The sequence below is a fragment of the Aulonocara stuartgranti genome (genome assembly GCF_965226115.1).
Source record: "Aulonocara stuartgranti genome assembly, chromosome: 9".
Lineage (NCBI taxonomy): Eukaryota > Metazoa > Chordata > Actinopteri > Cichliformes > Cichlidae > Aulonocara > Aulonocara stuartgranti.
Genome location: NC_138960.1, coordinates 18,310,493 through 18,334,644, shown reverse-complemented (window position 1 = coordinate 18,334,644; position 24,152 = coordinate 18,310,493). Strand labels below are relative to the sequence as shown.

The 24,152-nt window shown below is 38.8% G+C and overlaps 2 protein-coding genes across 3 annotated transcripts; both read left to right on the top strand.

Annotated features, from left to right (window-relative positions):
- Nucleotides 1–2,175: 2,175 nt before the first annotated feature.
- LOC309713938 (apolipoprotein D-like) lies at nt 2,176–17,026 on the top strand. 2 transcript variants are annotated; one of them, XM_082545873.1, is made up of 6 exons: nt 2,176–3,728; nt 12,854–12,914; nt 13,557–13,672; nt 13,778–13,914; nt 16,153–16,238; nt 16,345–17,026. In XM_082545873.1, the coding sequence occupies exons 3-6, from the start codon at nt 13,562–13,564 to the stop codon at nt 16,569–16,571; spliced, it is 561 nt and encodes a 186-aa protein (XP_082401999.1). In that variant the 5' UTR covers nt 2,176–3,728; nt 12,854–12,914; nt 13,557–13,561; the 3' UTR covers nt 16,572–17,026. The 2 variants fall into 2 exon arrangements, with proteins under 2 accessions (XP_082401999.1, XP_082401998.1); XM_082545872.1 differs by lacking the exons at nt 2,176–3,728; nt 12,854–12,914 and having other exon boundaries at nt 13,153–13,672.
- A 519-nt stretch (nt 17,027–17,545) lies between these two features.
- Nucleotides 17,546–21,229, top strand: apodb (apolipoprotein Db). The gene is made up of 5 exons (XM_082545545.1): nt 17,546–17,629; nt 17,833–17,948; nt 18,541–18,662; nt 19,848–19,933; nt 20,706–21,229. Exons 2-5 carry the CDS (start codon nt 17,838–17,840, stop codon nt 20,933–20,935), a joined length of 549 nt encoding a protein of 182 aa, XP_082401671.1. The 5' UTR covers nt 17,546–17,629; nt 17,833–17,837; the 3' UTR covers nt 20,936–21,229.
- Nucleotides 21,230–24,152: the final 2,923 nt, after the last annotated feature.

Here is a 24,152-nt window from a genome sequence, read left to right as displayed (position 1 = left end):
GACCTCCTGCCCACCTGCAGCAGTATGACGTTCAGTATCCTGGAAGTAGAAGTGCTAGATGTGATACAGAGAGTCAAACAGAATGCCAGCATAGTGACACAGACACACATGGGCTACAGGATCCTGACGGGGAGTCAGGAAGTCTACCAGAGACATCCCCTGCTCCTTTACCCACCAATCAAGATGAGGTGATGAGGGAACTCCTGATGACAATGAGGGAGATTAGGCAAATCATGATTCAGTTATCTCCTCCCCATTCTCGCAGTTCCTCCAGATCTTCAATTCACACTGTCTCATCTGATGAAAGCAAATCCTCTGTATGCGGTTTATAAGCCATTCCCCAAACACATCAGCAACATGAGCAGTTCCCAGTGATTGATCCAGCAACATGTCAATCACACTCTCAGCCCCCACAGGTTAGCCGTCACTCTGGTGCAGTTCTGGCTGCTAGCCCTCCTGTCCCTAATTCAACAATATTAGATGCTGCAGTTCCTTCAAGTGGTTTGCCTAGACCAGTTTTTCCTACACCAGATGAGACTCCTTTTAATTTACTGGTCACACCACTGCAAGGTCCGCACCAGATTTCCTGTGTTCAACCTGCTGTTCATCTAGATGAAGACCCCGCTCAACCTCTTGTTTGAATTCCAGAACCAAGGCAGCACCCTCCTGTAAAGCAGCAACCAGCTACATCTGATGGTTTGCATGCACAAAAACCTTCGGTACCCATTACTGCTAGTTCTAGTCACCCTGTTAGCACTAGAACACATGTGTATAAGCTTGAGGGTCCGTCTTTCCCAGACCTTACCAGAGAAGATGAAATCCAGTATAGGCTGTTACGAATGGCCCTTACTAACCTGCTTGGCCCTCATGAGACGGAGCACTTTAAATATCATGTCCTTCTCGATCATCTGAAAGTAGACCAAGCTAAACGGTTAGCTATTTCCTTTTCCTATGCTCCTGACCCATACACTCAAGCCATCAAAGCTCTTGATGAGCGTTATGGGCAACCAAGACAGCTAGCATTGAAAGAGCTACGGAATATACTGGAGCTTCCTCCTATCAGAGCAGGTGATGGTCGGACTCTGGATAACTTTGCTCTTCGTGTGCAAGCTTTAGTTGGTTTGCTTAGCACTATGGGTGATCATGGACAGACAGAACTAAATTGTGGCTCCCATGTCGATCGCCTACTTGAAAAGTTGCCCGCAGAGCATTCCAGTCGCCTCAAACGGCACATTTACAGGGAACAAGGAGATATGATGTATGACTTACCTTTGTTCTCATCCTGGTTGCAAATGGAATGCAAGTGTCAACCAAGAAAGGACAGTCCTGTTTCATCCTTTAACCAGCCACGACCTGCCCATAAGTACACCTCTCCACTCACAACAATGTTACATGGTTCAAATGCATCCGATCCTGTACACGCAGCACAACCCATCATAATGACTAAGGCAAGATGTGCATATTGCTGCTCACCTGAACACCACATTAGCAAGTGCCCTGAGTTCATTAACAAGACAAAGGAGGAGAAAATAAACTGGATAAAGAGAAACAAACAGTGTTGGCGTTGTGCTAGAACTCATCAGGCTGCGAAGTGTGATCTGAGGAAAGCATGTGCCACCTGCATGGAAAGACATTTACAGATCCTATGTGAGGGGAATCAGACCTAGAACTGAAGTTAATCCTGTAGTGAGGACACTGTACTTTGATAAACCTAGTGACTGTCCTAGTGTACTATTAAAAGTTGTGAAAGTGCTCCTGCGTAATGGCAAAAGAACCCTGGAAACATATGCAATACTTGATGATGGCTCCCAATGTACCATGCTTCTGACATCAGCAGCTCAGCATCTCCACCTAACTGGGAAAGCTGAAAAATTATCACTCAGAACTGTCCATCAAGAACTTGAAACTATTCAAGGTTCTTCTTTAAGTTTCCAGATTTCTCCCATCGCACATCCAGAGAAAACTTACACAATAATGCCTTCGCTACAAGTCACTTAACACTTTCAGACCACACCTACCCCGTATCATCTCTCCAACGGAGATACAAGCATCTCCAAGGTATTCCATTACCCTTTATTAACAAAACAGTTCCACTACTGCTCTGATCATACCCACCTTATTACGCCTATTGCAACAGTTAGACATGGACCATTTGGATCTCCTGCAGCAGTCAAAACCCGCTTAGGATGGACACTCCAAGGTCCAATCACAGACTTCCAACACCAGAGCAGTTCCACGCATGCCCAATGTTTGTTCACATCTTCCAGTTCAGGTTCAGGAGAACCGTTCCAGCACATCCTTGTGTCCGCTGATGACTCTGAATTCATTCAGCCACCTCATACTCTACCATCAGCAGCACCTACGTCGTCACCGGCAGTGCCAATATCACCAGTTCCACCGCCTGTGGCTGCCATTCCGCCAGTGGTCAGGGCGCTGCCTGCTCCTGCATCACCTGGTCCTGCCTCTGCCAATCCCCGTACATTGCCCCCAGCACCTGCAAAACTGCCTGAAGGTCTGCAGTTCTGGGCCTGCTGCTGCATCCCACGCGGTTGGCATTTAGACCTGCTTTGCTGCCACCGCTGGCTACATGGTCGGCCCCCTGAACTGTCTGGCCTGCATTGTCGACCTCTAGGTCGACCCCCTGAACCTATATTAGACCTGTAGCATGTCTGATTCCTCTGTCCCCGCTTTGTGAAAAAGAGCATCTCTAATCCTTTGAACATATTTCTCAGTAGAAATATGGGGGCGGCTGTTGTAAAGGCTCACCTTTCAGCATATTCACTTCACCACCAGATGCACCTTGTTTCTTTTCCTCACCTTTGATTGGGTGTGGTGCTTGGCCTTAATTGCACTCACCTGTCACTCGTTATATAAGGACTGCACTCACCTACCCCTCACTCTTTCCTCACTCCCACATGAGGTGGCAGCTGAGGTGAGTATCTCTTTGAGTCTCCTGAGTTCATGTATCATTTCGAGTTACTTAAATCATACTTTATGTCCTTTTTAGAGATAGCAGTCCATGTGTGTCTTTCCTTCATTTACCCATTATTCAATAAAACGACAAAACCTGTAAATGATTGATAGGGATGGGTATCGAAACCCGGTTCTTGTTGAGAACCGGTTCCCACTGTTTCAATTCCTTGGAATTGTTTGCCATTTTTGCAAACGATTCCCTTATCGATTCCAGTCGCCCCGAATGACGTCACCACGTTGAGGAGCGTCATTTACCTGGCAGGAAACATGGTACCTAAGCGGCTCAAACGCTCAAAAGTTTGGTTATACTTTACGAGAACGGATGACAACAGGGCAACTTGCAAAGTAGATATTTCATTTAAGGGAGGAAACACTACGGATATGCAAAAAACACACGATGACCTTAAATGAATGTCGTGTTTTTAATTCTGCTCCGGACTCGTGAATCTCAACCCAGCAGCAGCGGTAACGTTTGCACGTCCTCTCCCGTTAATGCGGCAGGTAAATAACCAACAACAGTGCATATTATGTTAGCGCCATCTGCCTTATTACAAAACCTGCCATTACTGTGCATTTAGGTGACCATGATGAGAGAGACAGACAGAGTCTGGCTGGCTCAGATGCTGGCAGTTCTCGCTGCAGTCTACCGGTAGCGTCTCCTTTCAGGCCAGGATAGACTAATGTCACCGAGCAGTGACTAAGTTTGTGGTAAAAGGCTTGAACCCATTTGCCACAGCAGATGCCCCCGATTTTTGGTAAGTGAATGTGTTTAATTGTAGGCAGGGACATTACTGGATCTTCTTGTGTAATTGCTGCTGAATAATTTATGTTACACTTTGTTATTGTTACAGAAGAATATTTATTTTATTATTTTACATTTACAATTTTTTTTTTTCCTGGGGACCCTGTGACACCCCATTGAAGAGCCGTAGGCTCTGGATCTCTTAAGATCTCACTGTTGGGTTTGTAAGGCCATGTTACTCCTAAATTTCTATCTTGTTCAAAGAGAAGATATAAAACAAAGTTCTAAGCTAATCGAACTTAGTGTTCTCCTTTTTAAAAAAAAAAAGAATCGATAAAGAATCGAATCGTTAAACAGAATCGAAAATGGAATCAGAATCGTGAAAATCTTATCAATACCCATCCCTAATGATTGACTGCTTATTCTCATTCTAATCGGATGAGCCCATGATGATGACTACTTAAACCCTGAACCTTCCTTCCTCCAAAACAAAAGCTTTAAAAAAAACCCTCATAAATGAATTGTCGTTGTGTATAGTACCTGGGTAAGTTTGATGAGTGTGAAAAGGTGAATAGGTGGACGAAAGAGGGCTAAGGTTATGGACCACACAAGAACCAGGGAAACTTGGAGTCAGCTTCTCATATTGCAAACATTTTTTTAATCATCCCCATATGTTTGTCATCTTTTTCAACATACTTTTCATGTTATTGTTCTCCTTGGTTGCTATTTTGTTAAGCATAATTATGCACTTGAAATGATCATAAACTACCTACTACAGACACTTATGCCTGTAGAATAACAATAACATCATGTGATTAATTCTTACTTGAATATTGTATATTGTATATTGCATAGCTTTTTTTTTTTTTTTGTTATACGTAAAATTGTATTGTATTTATTTAAATTTTTACTTTTTAATTATTTTATTTGCATTTTTCTAATCACTAGGGTTTGAGAGTAACGCAATTTCTATTCTGTGTATGTCCTGTACATGTGGCAGAATTGACAAATAAAGTTGACTTGACTTGACTTAATGACACAGCAGCATCAGTTTGATGACATTCTGTCTGTCGCTGTCAAAATGCATTTTGGTCTTTTAGATTTTTAGCCTTAATACAGTTTAAATTAGATGAGACACATAAAAGTTCATAAAGCTATAATGAGGAGGAAACTGACTAAAGAGATTTTCTCTTTAGTCAGTTGATAATCTCTCCCACTGGAATAGCGTCTTTATTTTTTCTTTTCAGTTTTCTTTTTTTTTTTCTAGTTCTTTCCTACTATCCATACTTGTCTGACTACAGCAGCAGTAGTAATACGATGGCACTATTCCAATATGGCGGCCAACCAAACCCGTTTGACAACCTGTTTGACCGGTCTCAGCTTGCAGTGATGGAAGCATTTTATTTTAAAAACGGCACAAAATGTCAATTTCTTCTGAATGGGCAATTTCAGCCTTTTCACAAGCGTTTCGTTTAATCATACCACTAGTTTTAGTTTAACTAGTTTTTTACGCATCTACTGGGGTTTCTTTCACGGGTTGATGCGACCATTTTATTTAAAAATCGGGATTTCGGGATGTTGAACTAGATGGAGACAGAGCCAGCTAGTTTTGTTTTGTTTTTTTTAACACAAAATGTTTTTTGTTTTGTTTTTGTTTTTTAAAATAAATGTTGATGTTGTAGCGATTTGGCACATTATAAGTAAAATTGAAGCACACAATCCCGTCGCACAACATCAACATTTATTTATATACAAAATAAAAATGCTTTTTTCTTTTTTACAGAAAAGAATTGTAACTTCACAATTCAACACCATTTACGTGGGTTCATAGGGTAAGTCCTCATCTTTAACCCATAGTGATTTGGGTAATTTCTCAGGGCCTTGGAAGGGTGGCCATATCAGGATACATGTTTGAAAAAGGATACATGCTTTTAAAAACGTGGTAAAATGCAGGTTACATGTTTTAAAAAAGAAAAATCTGGATGCATGTTTGAAAAAATAAGCAGGGTAGCTGTTTGAAAGATACGGTACAATACGTTTTTTGTTTTTTGGAAAGAATCAGTGTTTCAGAGAAAACATTAGCAGCCTCCTTTGTAACGCTCTGTGACCAACCGTAGCTGCCCGATTTTCACCTCGTCCAACCCCACCAGATTGTGGTATGCCTCGGCGATGGCGTCAAAGACTTTCCTTACCGATGTCAGTTCGTGCAAGAGAGTCTCCTCACCCCTCGTTTCATTCCTTCCATTCAACGTCTGCTGATTGCCCACAACATCAAAATGGACGACGTCAAAGTCCGCACGGTGGCGTGACAACTTGTGTATTAGACACCCTCACTCCAAAAGCATATATCTATATAATTGGAATCTCCAAGAACATCATCCTAAAATGGCATTCGGGGGGTTGTTACAGTAAAATAAATTTTTTTTAAAAGCAGTAAAATTTTCATCTGAAAATGTTGAATTTTAGTAAAAACAATGCTTTGTAGCTTGATACTGTCTTTACAGACAAAGTCGACGTTTAAAAGTCTTTTGTATTAAGCGTTTGAAATGCAATATGTCTCCTTATCAGCTGGAAATATTAAAGCCAGAACTTACAACACAATACTTTTTACTTCATGTACAGGGTTTCCAAAATAAGTTTTATTTCAAGTAAACAAACAAATACATTTGATTCAGCTAAAACAGATCATCACATTTATTCTTGTAAAGGGTTTTCTAAAAAGTTGAATTTCATGTAAAGCGTTTCCAAGGCTGTTAGCCGCGTTGCCCTGTATTGAACTTACAGGGAGTGCAGAATTATTAGGCAAGTTGTATTTTTGAGGAATAATTTTATTATTGAACAACAACCATGTTCTCAATGAACCCAAAAAACTCATTAATATCAAAGCTGAATGTTTTTGGAAGTAGTTTTTAGTTTGTTTTTAGTTTTAGCTATTTTAAGGGGATATCTGTGTGTGCAGGTGACTATTACTGTGCATAATTATTAGGCAACTTAACAAAAAACAAATATATACCCATTTCAATTATTTATTTTTACCAGTGAAACCAATATAACATCTCCACATTCACAAATATACATTTCTGACATTCAAAAACAAAACAAAAACAAATCAGCGACCAATATAGCCACCTTTCTTTGCAAGGACACTCAAAAGCCTGCCATCCATGGATTCTGTCAGTGTTTTGATCTGTTCACCATCAACATTGCGTGCAGCAGCAACCACAGCCTCCCAGACACTGTTCAGAGAGGTGTACTGTTTTCCCTCCTTGTAAATCTCACATTTGATGATGGACCACAGGTTCTCAATGGGGTTCAGATCAGGTGAACAAGGTGGCTATGTCATTAGTTTTTCTTCTTTTATACCCTTTCTTGCCAGCCACGCTGTGGAGTACTTGGACGCGTGTGATGGAGCATTGTCCTGCATGAAAATCATGTTTTGCTTGAAGGATGCAGACTTCTTCCTGTACCACTGCTTGAAGAAGGTGTCTTCCAGGAACTGGCAGTAGGACTGGGAGTTGAGCTTGACTCCATCCTCAACCCGAAAAGGCCCCACAAGCTCATCTTTGATGATACCAGCCCAAACCAGTACTCCACCTCCACCTTGCTGGCGTCTGAGTCGGACTGGAGCTCTCTGCCCTTTACCAATCCAGCCACGGGCCCATCCATCTGGCCCATCAAGACTCACTCTCATTTCATCAGTCCATAAAACCTTAGAAAAACCAATCTTGAGATATTTCTTGGCCCAGTCTTGACGTTTCAGCTTGCGTGTCTTGTTCAGTGGTGGTCGTCTTTCAGCCTTTCTTACCTTGGCCATGTCTCTGAGTATTGCACACCTTGTGCTTTTGGGCACTCCAGTGATGTTGCAGCTCTGAAATATGGCCAAACTGGTGGCAAGTGGCATCTTGGCAGCTGCACGCTTGACTTTTCTCAGTTCATGGGCAGTTATTTGGCGCCTTGGTTTTTCCACACGCTTCTTGCGACCCTGTTGACTATTTTGAATGAAACGCTTGATTGTTCGATGATCACGCTTCAGAAGCTTTGCAATTTTGAGACTGCTGCATCCCTCTGCAAGATATCTCACTATTTTTGACTTTTCTGAGCCTGTCAAGTCCTTCTTTTGACCCATTTTGCCAGCGGAAAGGAAGTTGCCTAATAATTATGCACACCTGATATAGGGTGTTGATGTCATTAGACCACACCCCTTCTCATTACAGAGATGCACATCATCTAATATGCTTAATTGGTAGTAGGCTTTCCAGCCTATACAGCTTGGAGTAAGACAACATGCATGAAGAGGATGATGTGGACAAAATACTCATTTGCCTAATAACTCTGCACTCCCTGTATTTACAGTGTGTCAGTAAAGGCCGACATTCACTTCTGGCCTCTGTGTTGAATGAGCCCATGTTGGGTTTGTGAATTTGACCCCTTAAGGTTTTGAAGTTGGGGATACATGCTCCTGGTGAGCATAAGATGTCTGATAACAGCTTGACATCTCAGTTATAAATGGAATTCAAAATGGTTTTGGAAGTATGACTAATGTATAATCTGACCTCTAAGGTACGCACAACAAGCCCTAGAAGACTATGGGGGACAGTTTACTTCGTGCTATAAAAACACAAACCTTAATCTTTGATCTTCCAACATTATCTTTCTGTTCTGGTTTTAGAGTCTCTGTTTATTGAGTTGTGCTTTTGGAATCACCCTGTAGTGAGACAAGGGTACGCTGGGAGAGAATATGGCATTATACAAGCAGAGTGTTTTGACTGTATCACTAGATCTAAGAAATACACCTGTTATTGGTTATTAAAAAGCGTTAGCTGTGGTGCAGGTTTAATTTATCATTTTTGCATGAACTGTTCAAGAATTACAGACATCTTTATATATTGATAGTGCAGGCATTTTTTACTTAAGTAGAAGTATAGCTGCTAACGTCAGAAATACTCAAGTAAAAGTCTGATAATGTATGGGCTCAGAAATGTGCTCAAAGTAAGAAAGTCAAAGTAGTAACTGAATATTGTGCTATAATAAAATCTATTATTATTATTATTATATTAGTAGGTGAGACTACAAACTTAGTCTGGTGGTTGCGCCTGATAGAAAAACAAAACAAAACAAACAAAAAACCAATAAACTAACCCCTTGTTTAGAGGTGATTGTCAGTTTGCTGGGTTTAGAGACACAGAGTGAGAGAGATCATGTTCTACATTACTTTAAAAGTGATTTTCAGAGCTGTTGATGTATGAAACAGTGTCCATAGAGACATGGATCAACTCTGTTTATGGCATTGAGTGTTAAATTGTTTCAATAAAGCCTGCAAAATTCTTGCATTCATACTGGGGAGCAAAGAAAAGTTAGACATTGGTTGTACTATTGAAAATCAGTTTCACAAAAACCATGTAAACAGACATGAAGAAGAATGTGTTTGTAAAACTAGCGGTAAAGTATGGGAACTATAAGACAGACTGTTTCTGCTATCAAAACAGTTTGTGTTGTTAATCCTGAATGATTCTTGGTCACAACATTTTATTCCACACACATTTGGAAAATCGCATAGTTTGACAATAAATATCCCAGTAAAGACGCTTCATTTCTTAAGAAATATGCAGAGGGAGTGGCCATGAAAACAATGTCACATTGTTTTCATGGCCACTCCCTCACCCCAGGTGCAGAGGCCTATTTCTGTTCAGGAATGTTGTGAATACTTTGAGATTTATATTAATTGCAATTCCTACCTCTACATTTATTTTTTGAAATATATAATTAGCACAGCGTGGCCGTGCAATTTTTTTTAGTTTTTATTCCTATCAATGATATTTTCTTTTTTTTTTTTTTTTTTTTTTTTTTTTAAATGACATCAGAAACAGCAGTATGCGACATTACGTGATGGCAGAGCTTCAGTTCATCCTTTGTCATTTTTTTTTTTTTTTTTTTTTTAATAAATAGGACAGGGGGAATGAATGAGAGAGAGAGGGGGAGAGAAAGAAAGAAAACCCAAGGGGAGAAGAGACGGTGAGAAGGGGGGGGAAGAGAGACAAAAAAAAAAAAAAAAACTCCTGGGTCACCTGTATGGAGAAAAAACAAACAAACAAACAAACAAACAAACAAACAGAGGAGACAGCAAACAACAAAGAGCAACATAATAATAGAGAAAACATCAATGATATTTTCACTTGTTACCTCTGAATTATTGAATCAGACCTAGATGACATGAAATTTTCAGCAAAATTATAATTCAAATACTCCTTTAATTATTGATTATTCTCATTAATTTTCAATCATTTTATATATTTTTCCATAGTATTACATTTGAATTTAACAGATCATTCTCTCACATAACAGACAAATATTTGTGAAATTATGATACATTTCTGAATGTATTTTTACAATCTAAATATGCATATGTACAAAAAATATGTTTAAAAAACAAGTAAATTGTGTTTTACTATATTTACAGTGATGTTATGTTATTTTACCTTTGACATGTAAAATCACAGTCTACTTATGTAAATTGAAGATATTCTAGAAAGACAGTACAAAACTGTAAAATATACAGTAAGATACTTTGACATTACTATTTTTTTGGAACAGTGTACACTTCTTGTAAATCAAACAAAACAAAACAAAAAAGCTGATTGGAAATGCATAAAAAAAACCCACCCTGCCTTGACTTTCGTTCTGCGAGCACGCACGCACGCGCTCTCTCTCTCTCTCTCTCACACACACACACACACACACACACACACACACACACACACACACACACACACACACACACACACACACAGAAAGAGATCATTAATACAAAGGATTGCAGCAGCTTTTTGGATTTTCACTCTTTGATGGATTTAATATGAACAGCCACATAAAATTCATTCCAATTTTTTGCCTTTGCTTCAATTAAGATGTGCCTTTAAATCTGTGATACCTGCCTTGTTCAAAAAGTTTACTGACATAGTAAAGAAGTAGCTAGGGAACTCAGTGAGCAGCAATACCTTAGGGACACTTTCTCAAATAAAGAGGATTTCATCATCTGCAGTTTGTGGGGGAAAAAAAAGTGCCACATTATAAAACAAATCAATTGTTCCACAAATTATGGATGCAGACTCTTTTCAGCTATAGGTGTAAAGGTATACTTCATGCACTTAGCATTGGTGCACGCTTCATATAGGACCGGGTGCTTCCAAAAACAATAGATGAGATGTCGATGGGGGGCGATACACCTGCAGGGCACCTTGCTGTGCAAGTTTAAAACAATGAGGGTGGGGCAGGCTGTTGCTGAGCTCCGGTGTAACTGGCCAAGATAGGCCTAAGGGTCCGCTGTTGCTGGCTACTTCAGAAAATAGGCGAGACCCTGCTCGACTGGTACATCTGCGGGGCTTTTACCTTCTCGTAGAATTACAAAAAGAGCCAATACCGGCCACTAAAAACAACTAGCTGGCTCTGTCTCCATCTAGTTCAACATCCCGAAATCCCGATTTTTAAATAAAATGATCGCATCAACCCGTGAAAGAAACCCCAGTAGATGCGTAAAAAAACTAGTTAAACTAAAACTAGTGGTTTGATTAAACGGAACGCTTGTGAACAGGCTGAAATTGCCCATTCAGAAGAAATTGCCATTTTGTGCCGTTTTTAAAATAAAATGCTTCCATCACTGCAAGCTGAGACATTGTCAGAATCACAAAATGAGTGTGATTAAAACACTATTACCAACACTTTTGACTAGATGTAAATAAGAAGCATTCCTGCATGTTAATGCACACTGTGAACCAAAACGGCTTCCACCACTCCACGCTAAAACAAAGAATTGCTTTTAAGAACACATATGTCTGCATAACTAAATGTTGAGACACGCCAAAGCAATAAAAGTAGTTGAATTAAAAACCCATGGTTTGATTAAATTAAAACCCAGTTAAAAACACATGAACTCATATTACCTCTCTGAGCCCTGTGTGTTTCCACACATGAACTCGCATACCCCCAGCACACCTGAACGCGCATGCGCACACGCACGAAACCGATCAAACAGGTTGTCAAACGGGTTTGGTTGGCCGCTATATTGGACTAGTGCCATCATATTACTACTAGCAGCCATACTGTAAAGAATGTATTCCTGCAAAAGTGACTTTGACATATTCCATTTCTACTACCCAGGGATTTTTGTACAATTGCCCTAACAGCCAACAGAGATGGTCGATCATGCCAAACAATTCATGACTGACGAAGGAATTGACATTTCCAAGATGACACACAAATCAGAACTGCAGAAATAGGAAATAACTGATATAAGTAATTTTATCTTTTCAGATTTCAGATCTGTACCTGTTTTACTTTGTTGCTGTCTTTTAATGTTTTATGATATCCTGAGAATTTAATAGTGTTTCCACTTAAATTACCAAATTGCATCTTCATCATATCCTCCTTAGAACCAGCCTGCTCATTTACGTCCTTTGTATTGGACATTTGCTTTTGGTCTATTTCTTTTGAGTTATCTGAGCTACCATACTAAGTCCTAATGTACTAAATAGTGGACATCCTGGGCTTTCCATTGATATCTATGTTTTGTAGTTTAACTCAGGGTTAGCTTCTTACTGTCTCTGGATATTATAGATTGAACATGACATTGGTTTCATTGCCTAATAGTGTATTTATTATTATTGACAACAACTACAATAAGTCAAATGAGTTGTTCTTGAGATTGAAAAATTTTATTAAGGTTCAGTATAGATTAAAATTTCTTGCACATTAAACAGCAGCTTGGTTTATTTTTATGTTAACTATTATTAACCTTGCGAGTGACAGTGAACTATGATTTATGTAAAGAAGAGAAATGTCAGCTTCAAATAGTTAAAGCTGACAGTTTATCTATCATGTAATTTACCTAAAAGGTACATTTTTCAATAATAGCAAAAAACACATTGCATAATGACAAAGCAAATCTGAGATAAAGTGAGCATTAACATATGAGGCCTGAATGAAAAAATGTAATCAATAATATTTAACCCTTATCCCAGTGACATTTCACAACAAAAGAATATTCTTATGACTAGCGATAAGGAGCTGGTGAGTGCTGTTTGACGTGTTGTGGAGGCCAACCTCTGTTGTTCTGTGAACTGTATATAAAATGTTTGTTCCTAGAGCTCACACACTCAGTTTCTCCCAGCCTCGGACCTTCACCTGACATTCGCACACAGCTCAGGTAAGATCTTAAATTACTTTTTTTTTTTTTTTTAACAGAAAAAACACCAAACTCAATTGAAAATTTGTACTGTTTTAGCAATGTTGATATTTTTAAATACAGTTTTCTGTAATACTCACTCCAGCATTAATTTTCACTCATTTTTATCATTTTTTTTGTGTTATCCTAAATCAGAATGTATTCTGATATCTTTGCAGATTGCATTTACCATATGCTTGTTGTCCGTATTAAAATATATATTTTTAATGATTATGACATGGTGCTGAACACATGCTTCGCAGTGTCTCACAGAAAGCATTTCTGAAACCAGGAAAACAGGTGTGACAATATTTGCTACAATAGTTAACCCTCACAGAATGCAAAACTTTGTTCTGTCGCTTTCTTCTGTCTAATTTAATAAATCTGTGACCTTCTAACCATTTCACAACTAAATGGGGAACTTGCTTCAAATCTTAAGAGTGAGGAAAAAATGTATTGTATTTAGTTTCCGTTAACCTTTCAGTATAAAAGGTGATGATATTTTTCAACTTTAGAAATAGAGTGAAACACACTCTCTACATGTATTAAAAAGGCTGGATGAACTGAGACAGGTATAAATGCCGCATAACATAACTTCTGCAATCCCCCCTTTATCTTCTAAAGGAACCATGTCTGCTACGTACCTTCTTCTCTTGCTGGTCCCCGTGATCTCAGCTCAGACTTTTCACTGGGGTGCCTGCCCTATTCCAGAGGTGCAATCTAACTTCACCCTTCAACCGGTGAGCAAAGAGATATATGCATCCAGAGTAAACATTTTTTAGTGCAGAACTCATAGCTGGGTGTTTTGGGTTTTTTTTTTTTTGGTTTTTTTTTTTTTGTTACAGTACATGGGTAAGTGGTATGAGATTGAAAAGCTGCCCGATATTTTTGGAAGAGGACAGTGCATCAGGGAGGAAAACACCATGATGGAAGATGGGTCTGTTCAAGTGTCGTACTCACAGGTGTGGGACCCCCAGAACCAGTAAGTACTGAAGGATCAGGTCGATGGATTGATGACTGGAATATAGGTTAGATGGACTGATACTATTCATTTGTCCGTAGAGTTAGATAAGCTTATGTTAAGAAATCAGTTTTACCCCGGTTCTTTTTATTCCTCGAGCATCCAGAGATGGCACCGGACTCAGTAGTCATCAGTGTTGGTCAAGTTACTTGAAAAAAGTGATCAGTAACTAATTACTGATTACTTCCCCCAAAAAGTAATCCCGTTACTTTACTGATTACTTATTTTCAAAAGTAATTAATTACTTAGTTACTTAGTTACTTTTTAAAAACACGATTTACAACCTGAAGAGGTGATAAAGCGATAGATCTTTCAGCCCAATTCTACTTTTTCTACATAATCCATCATACAAAATGTAATCAAATGGAAAAGTCTCTTTTTTTTTTTTTACTTGTTTTATCAGTTTTAATCTTTTAACTTTATGCATCAAGCAAAAATTTAATTATATGCAACATTCTCTGACTTGAATAAATTTGTTTAACATTTAAACCTATTTTCTGCACATTCCAGCACATAAAATATTTTTTGTGTTTACACTCACTCTTTCAAATAGATGCAAGTAAAACACAGCAGAAAATAAATAAAGTCAAAGACTCAGCGGTCTTGTTGCTCTATTTTCACCTGTAAAGCAGGACTGCGGTAGGCGGAGGTTTACCCTGGTGCAGGTGTGCCGCGGTCAGTTGAAGAATCCGCGAGTTTCCCATTATGTCGTTGCGCACTCGGTGCTTGCTTGGAAGTTTAGGGGTTTTTTTCGCTGTAAAAAGAAGTTTTCTTCCCACGCACGATGGACGCTAATGTTTTTGTCACTTTTTATGGAATCAAACTCAAAGTAAGGTCAGTACTTCCACGCTTTAAACGCTGCACGCTCATACTCTCTCCCACAATCGATATATTATCCATTGTTGATCTGCACACAGCTGTTGTCACTAACGGCGCACTCGCTTACGTCACTGTCGTGAGACATTCTCGCAAAAAAATCACGGTTTTAGTAACGCAGTAACGCAGCGTTCCTACGGGAAAGTAACGGTAATCTAATTACCGTTTTTGCAATAGTAATCCCTTACTTTACCCGTTACTTGAAAAAGTAATCAGATTACAGTAACGCGTTACTTGTAACGCGTTACCGGTAACGCGTTACTGCCCATCTCTGGTAGTCATTTTCACACAATCTTTATTCATCTTTTACTCATCTTCATTTATCTTCATTTAAGCATGCACTTCTAGAAGGGAAGACGAGGCCGGTGTCCCTCTCCAAAATCTTCACCCCTTTGTTAGTTACAGCCAGCTTTATAGAAGCGACCCCATCATAAAACCCCCTACGGTGTGCTGCAAACTCTGTCTGTGTCTATGTGCACGAGCACATGAATGCCTACATGTGCGCGTTCCCACGTGTCTATGTGAGTGCTCGTGTGTGACTGTGTACGCATACCTGTGTGTATGTGTGAGTGCACATGAGTGAGTGTGCGTGTGGATGTGTGTGCGTGACAGTTAAAACACTGTGGGTGTAGGTAACTCCCTAGAGGTCATAAAACCCCTCTCCCTTCCAGACCACAGTTATCCAGTTACAAATGTTGAGACCCCCACCCTAAAACATCCTCTGGGGAATTTCCACTCAGTGGGGGAGGTCTCCTACACTCTACTCCTAAGTTCACGACACAGTCAGCCTTTATTACTTTAAGGGCAGAGTCTCTACAATAGTTCTACATTCTATGTTAACACATTTCTAAACTCTAAAATCAGCTAAACATTCTACATTTAGCATAAAGGAGAATAACGCAGGGAAAAGCTAGTATACTTCCGCCTGCAGATATCAAAAAATCCTTTTAACTATAACAACAAAGAAAAAAAGTCTAGTTTCTTGCAGTAGCATTAATGTTGTTGAAGCAATTGGCCGCTGGTAATAGATGGCTAATAATGGATGTGTTTGTCTGCAGGGTGAAACCTTGAACTTTACTTCTAGTGACTTTTCTTTGGATTTGTTCCGAGTGTTGATTTAATGTTTGCACAAGTATTTTTCTTCTGAAGAGCTGGGTTGAGTAAGAAAAAATGCCATGTAATCTATATTGACAAAAGGCTTAGTGGTGACACACCTCAAGTGAAGTTTTGATTAGGAGCAAATGCACTAGAGACAGACCTTGGTATGATAAGAGATATGACACAATGAATAGATTGATGAAATCGCATATTTGTCTCTCTCAGTCAGGGTAAAAGGTGGTACCTGGAAGGGACAGCCAAAGTTATAGACCCACAAGAACCAGCCAAGCTTGGAGTCAACTTCTTGTCTTGTAGGTACCTCCTTTATCATATTCATATATATATATATATATATTGTTTTAACTGTTACAACACTCCTTTTAACATTTTATTTCTGTTTCTGATCTTTATTCCCAGTTCTTCCTTACACCCCATACTGGGTTCTGTCAACCGACTACACCAACTATAGCATTGCGTACTCCTGCAAAGATGTCTTTGGGATCTTCTACTTTGATTTCGCCTGGATTCTTGCGCGGTCACCTTCTTTGCCTCCACAGATGGTGGATCAGGCCAAGCGGATGCTGATCAGCGGGGGGATCGACATTTCCAATATGACTCCCACAGATCAGAGCTGTAGCGTTTAGCAAGAACTGGCAGAGATGTTCGGTTATTGTAGAGTGTGTTTTTCTCTCTGAGGGTTTTTTCCTTGATTACCTACGCCTGTAACTTTTTACATGAGCCTTTGTTTTTAAAAAGTACATTATTTTTGTGTTTTAATATGTTTTGCAGTTAAACGATCATCTCATCGAGCAAAAGTTATTTCCATCATGATTCATCTTCATGTCACAGTTCTTCAAAAATCAAAGTGCTGTCATACAGACATGAACACAGAAATGGTTTGAACTCTGTGTGAGCCGCCTGATAGTTGGAAACTATTCAGTAAAAGCTGTCCTATTTTTAAAGGTTTTGGATTTAATCAACTAAAGAGTGTTTGCATATCCTTGATTGCATGTAATAATCCATGAAACATGCTGTACTTGGTGTAGGAAAAACTTTGCTAAGATTCTGCTGGCATTAAAGATGAACCGATTAAACACTGGCTTGGCTTACATTCATTATAACTGTCATTAAATGAAGAAAATGCTATACGATCCTGACCCACAGTGAAATAATTGAGGGGCATTTTATTTTTAATAAAGAAAAAAGTATTTGCAATTTCACTGTAATAAAGTGGAAGAAATATCACACATAAATCATCTTTGTTCCTAGCCTCAAATCACAATAAAGCGGTACAACTGAAGAGCCAGCAGTACTGATTTTCAGCTAGTTATTTTATCTGTAAACCATTTAAAGGCGATGAAGAATAATATCATTTATATAATTTCCCTCATTCCAAGGTGGCATCTTCAGGTGTATGACAAACAATTCAAATGAAAATGATGAAGAAATAAATCAGCTTAATTCGGGGATGAACCCAGCATTAACACAGCGGTTCCTGAATGAATAACGACATTCATCCTTTCTCACAGTGACAGCACTTTCACCATACAGGAATGTGCGCATGATTACAATTAGTTAAACAGATGTCCTTATGCTGTCCGAGTGACGTAATGCGAAGGCTGACCTGTGTTTGTCTGGAGAGCTCAGACAGTGACTGAGAGCTCAGCCTCTAACTTCCACCTGACATCTGTACAGAGCTCAGGTAAGAACGCTTTAATAACTTTAATAAAATGGAAATACAACAAACATCTTGAGCATAAAGATTTATGTTTTAATACCCATAGTGTATCTTTTTACTGAAATTCTAAGTATATTATTAATGCAGCTCTTGCATTATTGCTACTGAAAATATACACTCCTGCAATAGCTCTCGTCTAATGTAACTTCTACCCTAATCTCCTGAAGGAACAATGTCTGGTGTGTGCTTTCTCCTTCTGATGCTCCCTCTGCTATCAGCTCAGACTTATCACTGGGGTCCCTGTCCTACTCCGAAGGTGCAGCCCAACTTTAACCTTCAGCAGGTGAGTACAAACTAAGGCATACACTCCTATAATGGCTTTCCTTCTCCGCCTTTCAGTGAAATCCATTAAAAAAAATTTACATATAAAGACCTAAATATAAAGGCTCCTAAATATATATATATATATATATATATATATATATATATATATATATATATATAGCTGAGCTACTGGGACCTTATAACTACAGTCGTCCTCTCTGATCATCTGATTGGGCTCTTTTACACCCTCTCACACACCCTCTTCTTTTAAATCTAGAGGCTATTGCAATTCTAAACATTGGGTCAGCCTTAGCCTTCTGAAAATTAATTTCTATAGGTTAGCATTTCCTCAAATTTATTCCCAATATTTTTGGCTTTTGTTCTTCTAATATGTATTTATGTGAGTGCGTATGCAAGAATGAGTGTAAGACCACATGTCTGACCGTGTTTTTTGTGTGCTTGAATATGTACACCTATCTTCAATGTGTGATTTTATGCAAACTGTGAAGCATTTTCTAACTATGTTTTATTTAATGATATACAAATGAAATAATTATAATTATTAAACAAAGAGTTGCACAGATCTAATGACTTGCCTATGGTTGTTACAGTACCTGGGTAAATGGTATGAGATTGAGAAGCTGCCTGCTCCCTTTGCAAGAGGAAAGTGCATTGAGATAAACTACTCCATTAGGAGAGATGGGACCATCCAGCTGCTGACCTCGCAGATCTAGTAAGTACTATAGCAAAGGATTCGTATTGTTGGTTCGCTTGACACCACATTTCTCTGCAACTTCCATTTTTCTTTTAGCATATACTCTTTTGAAGGAATATTGATACCACTGAAAAGATATCACTCTCATTTGTATGGTTGATATGATGCTGGAGACAAAAATAATTCTACTGTTTCTGGCATAAAAACTGTTGTCTGTGTAAAGAATCAGAAAGAATGCTTTGTTTCAAAACTCATTGTACCAAAAATCATGTTCTTCTCTATGTATGAAATATGTCTGTATATAGTCCCAGATTCAAGAAAGTAAACAGCGTAAAAGTGCTTTAAATCTAAATCCTTTGTTATGGTCAGCAATGGGCAACTCCTCTTATTTGAAAAAAGATTCTTGTTTGAATTAACGTTGCACAGGACTTTTGCCGTTTTAGTTTGCCATGTTGCCACAGTGACAAACTTCTCCCAACTTTGATGCAAGTAATGAAAAAGACAACCAATAGGAGCACAGTATATTGGCGACTCACAGATGACAGAATACAATATAAATTTGAGGATTACTTTCAGAGATTACATCCAGAGCCTGGAATGACAAACAGTTAACCATCGGCTTTAAGTGACAAGTGATGAATAGGTAAGCCAACCCTGAAAAGGAATGCTATTTACATCAATGCACAAGTGAGTGTTAAACATAGGCAAAAGGCATGTGAAACATCAAACAAGTAAAACAAAGGTGATAAGGTCTAAGAGTCAAACATTCCAGGGGATAGGCAACTGCCATCTGGTTATAGGTATTATGACCAGGATGTTAAAAGCAAAAGATTCCACGAATAGTGAGTCTGTCTCAGTTTCTAGCGTGGTTAGGAAGATACATCTATGTTCAAATCAAAGGGCTTACAGCAGTAGCTCAAAGCACACCTTGGTCCAAGCCATGATGATGGGTGATTTGATTTTTTTGTGAGTTTTTTTAGACTCCTTCAGGGTGTGTATTGTATGATGAGCAAAAAGTAATAAAGCTGACACTGACCATGGACAACTGACCTAAAGCTGATTGCCGGCACACCCGAGGTGGAGTTTACCTACATGAGGGATTCTGTCTTTCTGTCTGCCACGCCTCCAGCAGCAGATTTTATAATTAGTTGAATTAATAGTTAGTCTGTTTGAAATCTTTGTTGACATATTTTTTCATTTCAGCAAAGATAAGAAGAGGCATGCAGAAGGGACAGGTGTAGTTTCAGACCCACGAGAACCGGCCAAACTGGGAGTCAGTTTCTCATATTGTAAGTACTTATTATCCTTATTTTATCAACTATTTGATGAAACGTTGCAGTATTCCTGCTTTACTGAGATCAAATTGTACGAAGTCTGGTGGTCCTTTGAAATTACATCTTGACATTTGTATTTTTTCACTCAAACACCTTCTGTTGGCTATAATTTGGAGCTGTCCAGTACTTTAGTTGATGACAATATAGTGTGAGATTGTGAGTATACTGACATGCTGATACAAGCATTTGCCTTAAAGCACTGTGATACTGTACAGTTTTAATGTCATGGCTGTAGCCGGTCTTATTTATTGAACCTGTTGTATCATCATGATGTTTTAATTTTGTAATTACCTTGACTAATTTATCAGTGGGCTGATTTTATCAACTCATATTACATATTTGCTGATCTATCAGTATTAGCATTTTAGCCAATAAAAGAAACACCCTTGGGACTTGCTATGAATGTTGATGTTGCTTGTTTCTTCCACCATGCTATGTCCCTGTTTGAAACAAACTCGAAAGCCACAAATAAATCAACCAGCAGATCAGAGCAGAGGCAAAGCATAAATAGTTCAATAAAAAAAAACTACACAAAATCTGTTTGTTTCATTTGTCGGAGAAAAAGAAAACCAAAAGCAGATTTTTAAGTCACTAAAAATCATATATTTGTCAGGCTCCATAATATTACACATTTAAGTTGGATCAGTTTTATTCAGAAAATCAATATAGAGATTCTCCTTTGGAAAAATGTTTGTTTTTTATACATTTTTTTTCTCTTTGTTCTCAGTCACTCCATATGTGCCATACTGGGTTCTGACTACTGACTACACCAGCTTGTCTGTCGTGTACTCCTGCACAGACATCCTTCGCATATTTCATTTCAACTACAGCTGGATTCTTGCCCGGTCGCCCTATCTGCCTCCAGAGACTGTGCATTACGCCAAACAGCTGCTAATTGATGAAGGAATCGACATTTTCAGGATGACACACACAGATCAGAACTGCAAGGATAAATAATAACCAATAGACACGTTCAGTTATACCTCTCTTATGAACTCATCCCACTTCAATATATCTGTTTTTAATTGTTGCTGCCTTTTGAAAAGACATGTAAATTCTAAATAAAATGATCACTAAGTTAAAGTGTTAAAATTGTACAAAGGAGTTAGGTAACCCATTATCTATTAATTATTCCAAGAAAAAAATTATTTATTTATATATATATATATATATATATACACACACACACACACACACACACACACACACACACACACACACACACACACACACACACACAACTCAAATATACAGGGAGTGCAGAATTATTAGGCAAGTTGTATTTTTGAGGAATAATTTTATTATTGAACAACAACCATGTTCTCAATGAACCCAAAAAACTCAAAGCTGAATGTTTTTGGAAGTAGTTTTTAGTTTGTTTTTAGTTTTAGCTATTTTAGGGGGATATCTGTGTGTGCAGGTGACTATTACTGTGCATAATTATTAGGCAACTTAACAAAAAACAAATATATACCCATTTCAATTATTTATTTTTACCAGTGAAACCAATATAACATCTCCACATTCACAAATATACATTTCTGACATTCAAAAACAAAACAAAAACAAATCAGCGACCAATATAGCCACCTTTCTTTGCAAGGACACTCAAAAGCCTGCCATCCATGGATTCTGTCAGTGTTTTGATCTGTTCACCATCAACATTGCGTGCAGCAGCAACCACAGCCTCCCAGACACTGTTCAGAGAGGTGTACTGTTTTCCCTGCTTGTAAATCTCACATTTGATGATGGACCACAGGTTCTCAATGGGGTTCAGATCAGGTGAACAAGGTGGCCATGTCATTAGTTTTTCTTCTTTTATACCCTTTCTTGCCAGCCACGCTGTGGAGTACTTGGACGCGTGTGATGGAGCATTGTCCTGCATGGAAATCATGTTTTTCTTGAAGGATGCAGACTTCTTCCTGTACCACTGCTTGAAGAAGGTGTCTTCCAGAAACTGGCAGTAGGACTGGGAGTTGAGCTTGACTCCATCCTCAACCCGAAAAGGCCCCACAAGCTCATCTTTGATGATACCAGCCCAAACCAGTACTCCACCTCCACCTTGCTGGCGTCTGAGTCGGACTGGAGCTCTCTGCCCTTTACCAATCCAGCCACGGGCCCATCCATCTGGCCCATCAAGACTCACTCTCATTTCATCAGTCCATAAAACCTTAGAAAAATCAGTCGTGAGATATTTCTTGGCCCAGTCTTGACGTTTCAGCTTGCGTGTCTTGTTCAGTGGTGGTCGTCTTTCAGCCTTTCTTACCTTGGCCATGTCTCTGAGTATTGCACACCTTGTGCTTTTGGGCACTCCAGTGATGTTGCAGCTCTGAAATATGGCCAAACTGGTGGCAAGTGGCATCTTGGCAGCTGCACGCTTGACTTTTCTCAGTTCATGGGCAGTTATTTGGCGCCTTGGTTTTTCCACACGCTTCTTGCGACCCTGTTGACTATTTTGAATGAAACGCTTGATTGTTCGATGATCACGCTTCAGAAGCTTTGCAATTTTGAGACTGCTGCATCCCTCTGCAAGATATCTCACTATTTTTGACTTTTCTGAGCCTGTCAAGTCCTTCTTTTGACCCATTTTGCCAAAGGAAAGGACGTTGCCTAATAATTATGCACACCTGATATAGGGTGTTGATGTCATTAGACCACACCCCTTCTCATTACAGAGATGCACATCACCTAATATGCTTAATTGGTAGTAGGCTTTCGAGCCTATACAGCTTGGAGTAAGACAACATGCATGAAGAGGATGATGTGGACAAAATACTCATTTGCCTAATAATTCTGCACTCCCTGTAGAGAAAGTTGAGGAACAGGTAAAACAAAGACAAGAACATGAAAAAGTGCCTAAAAGGCAAATAACTACAACACTGAGGAAAAAAAGATAGAGGAGATGATAGAAAGATGATATCATGATGTACATTACTCTCTGAACTTCATGTTTGCATATTGACACTAGAGTGGATCATTTTCCTTGGTGATGAAAAAAAGGTTCTGTGTATATTACAGTTACTCTTTACAACCATCATTAATATATTGAACATTCTATTCTGATTCACTCTGATTGGGGAAATGCAGTATTTTCAATAAATTTTTAGATTTTAAGGGTTACCGCTGACATGATTTATATAAAGGGGGGAAGTATCACTTTTATATAGTCGACAGATTATTCTTGCAGCACAGTGATGCAGGGGTTTCTTTGTGGCATGAAAACATCACAAAGATGTTGCTTTAAAGACATTATAAATGAATGTGCATGTGAATGCCTGCCTGTTTCTCTGTGTCAGTCCTGGGATTGAGTGGCAACCAGAACTAGCCAACTCTGAACTGGCAGCTGAGACATGGACTGAGAATTGTGTCTGGATTAGTGAAGAAGGCACCAGACGCGTAGCTTGTGGGGCTGTGAGGATGCCATTTAATTTTAATGGTGACAATTTTATTTGTCAGGTTTAAGAATGTGGATCCAGCAAATATTTGGCTTCATCCTTAAAAATGTGACTAAAATAAAATAAAAAAAAATGTTTGCAGATTACCAGTTCATTGACTATTTATACAGGGAACTAAATATTTATTATGGGGAACCAAATGTTACTGCTCTACTAAAAGAGTCAGGAGAGATTTACACTTGTGGCCATTCATGCTGCCTTTTCTCTTTCCCAGTTTTTGTTTGGGTGTTTTAATCAGAATTTACACCTCAGTTTACATTACAGTTGCTGCAGTAGGTTTTGTTGGGGTAAAATGTTTATCTGTTTATCAAAAAATGCTTGTCTGTTTATTTCTATAAACAAAGAATAATCATTTAAAAATAATAAAAGCCATTCAGCTCAGCTCTACTTTATCAGAAGTAAAACTGTTTTACAGCATTAACTATTAGACTCGATCAGTAGCAGGATAGACAGTGGTGGTCCAGAAGGACCAACTTGCTATTGTGTTCAATTTTTTACTTTCCTCCCAAATTAAACAGCTATAAATGAGCCTGAAATTCAAAACAAATCAAACTACTTCTTCTTTTTCTTTTTTTAGTAGGTGCGATGTGTACACAGCTGAGAGAAATATTTGTGAAAATATGAGGACAGCTCCCCTCTGAGTACACAGGGTACAGTATAATCTGGGCAAGGCCTGGCGGGGTTATGTGCTTGCATGTGTGTGTTTGCTTAAGTGTGTT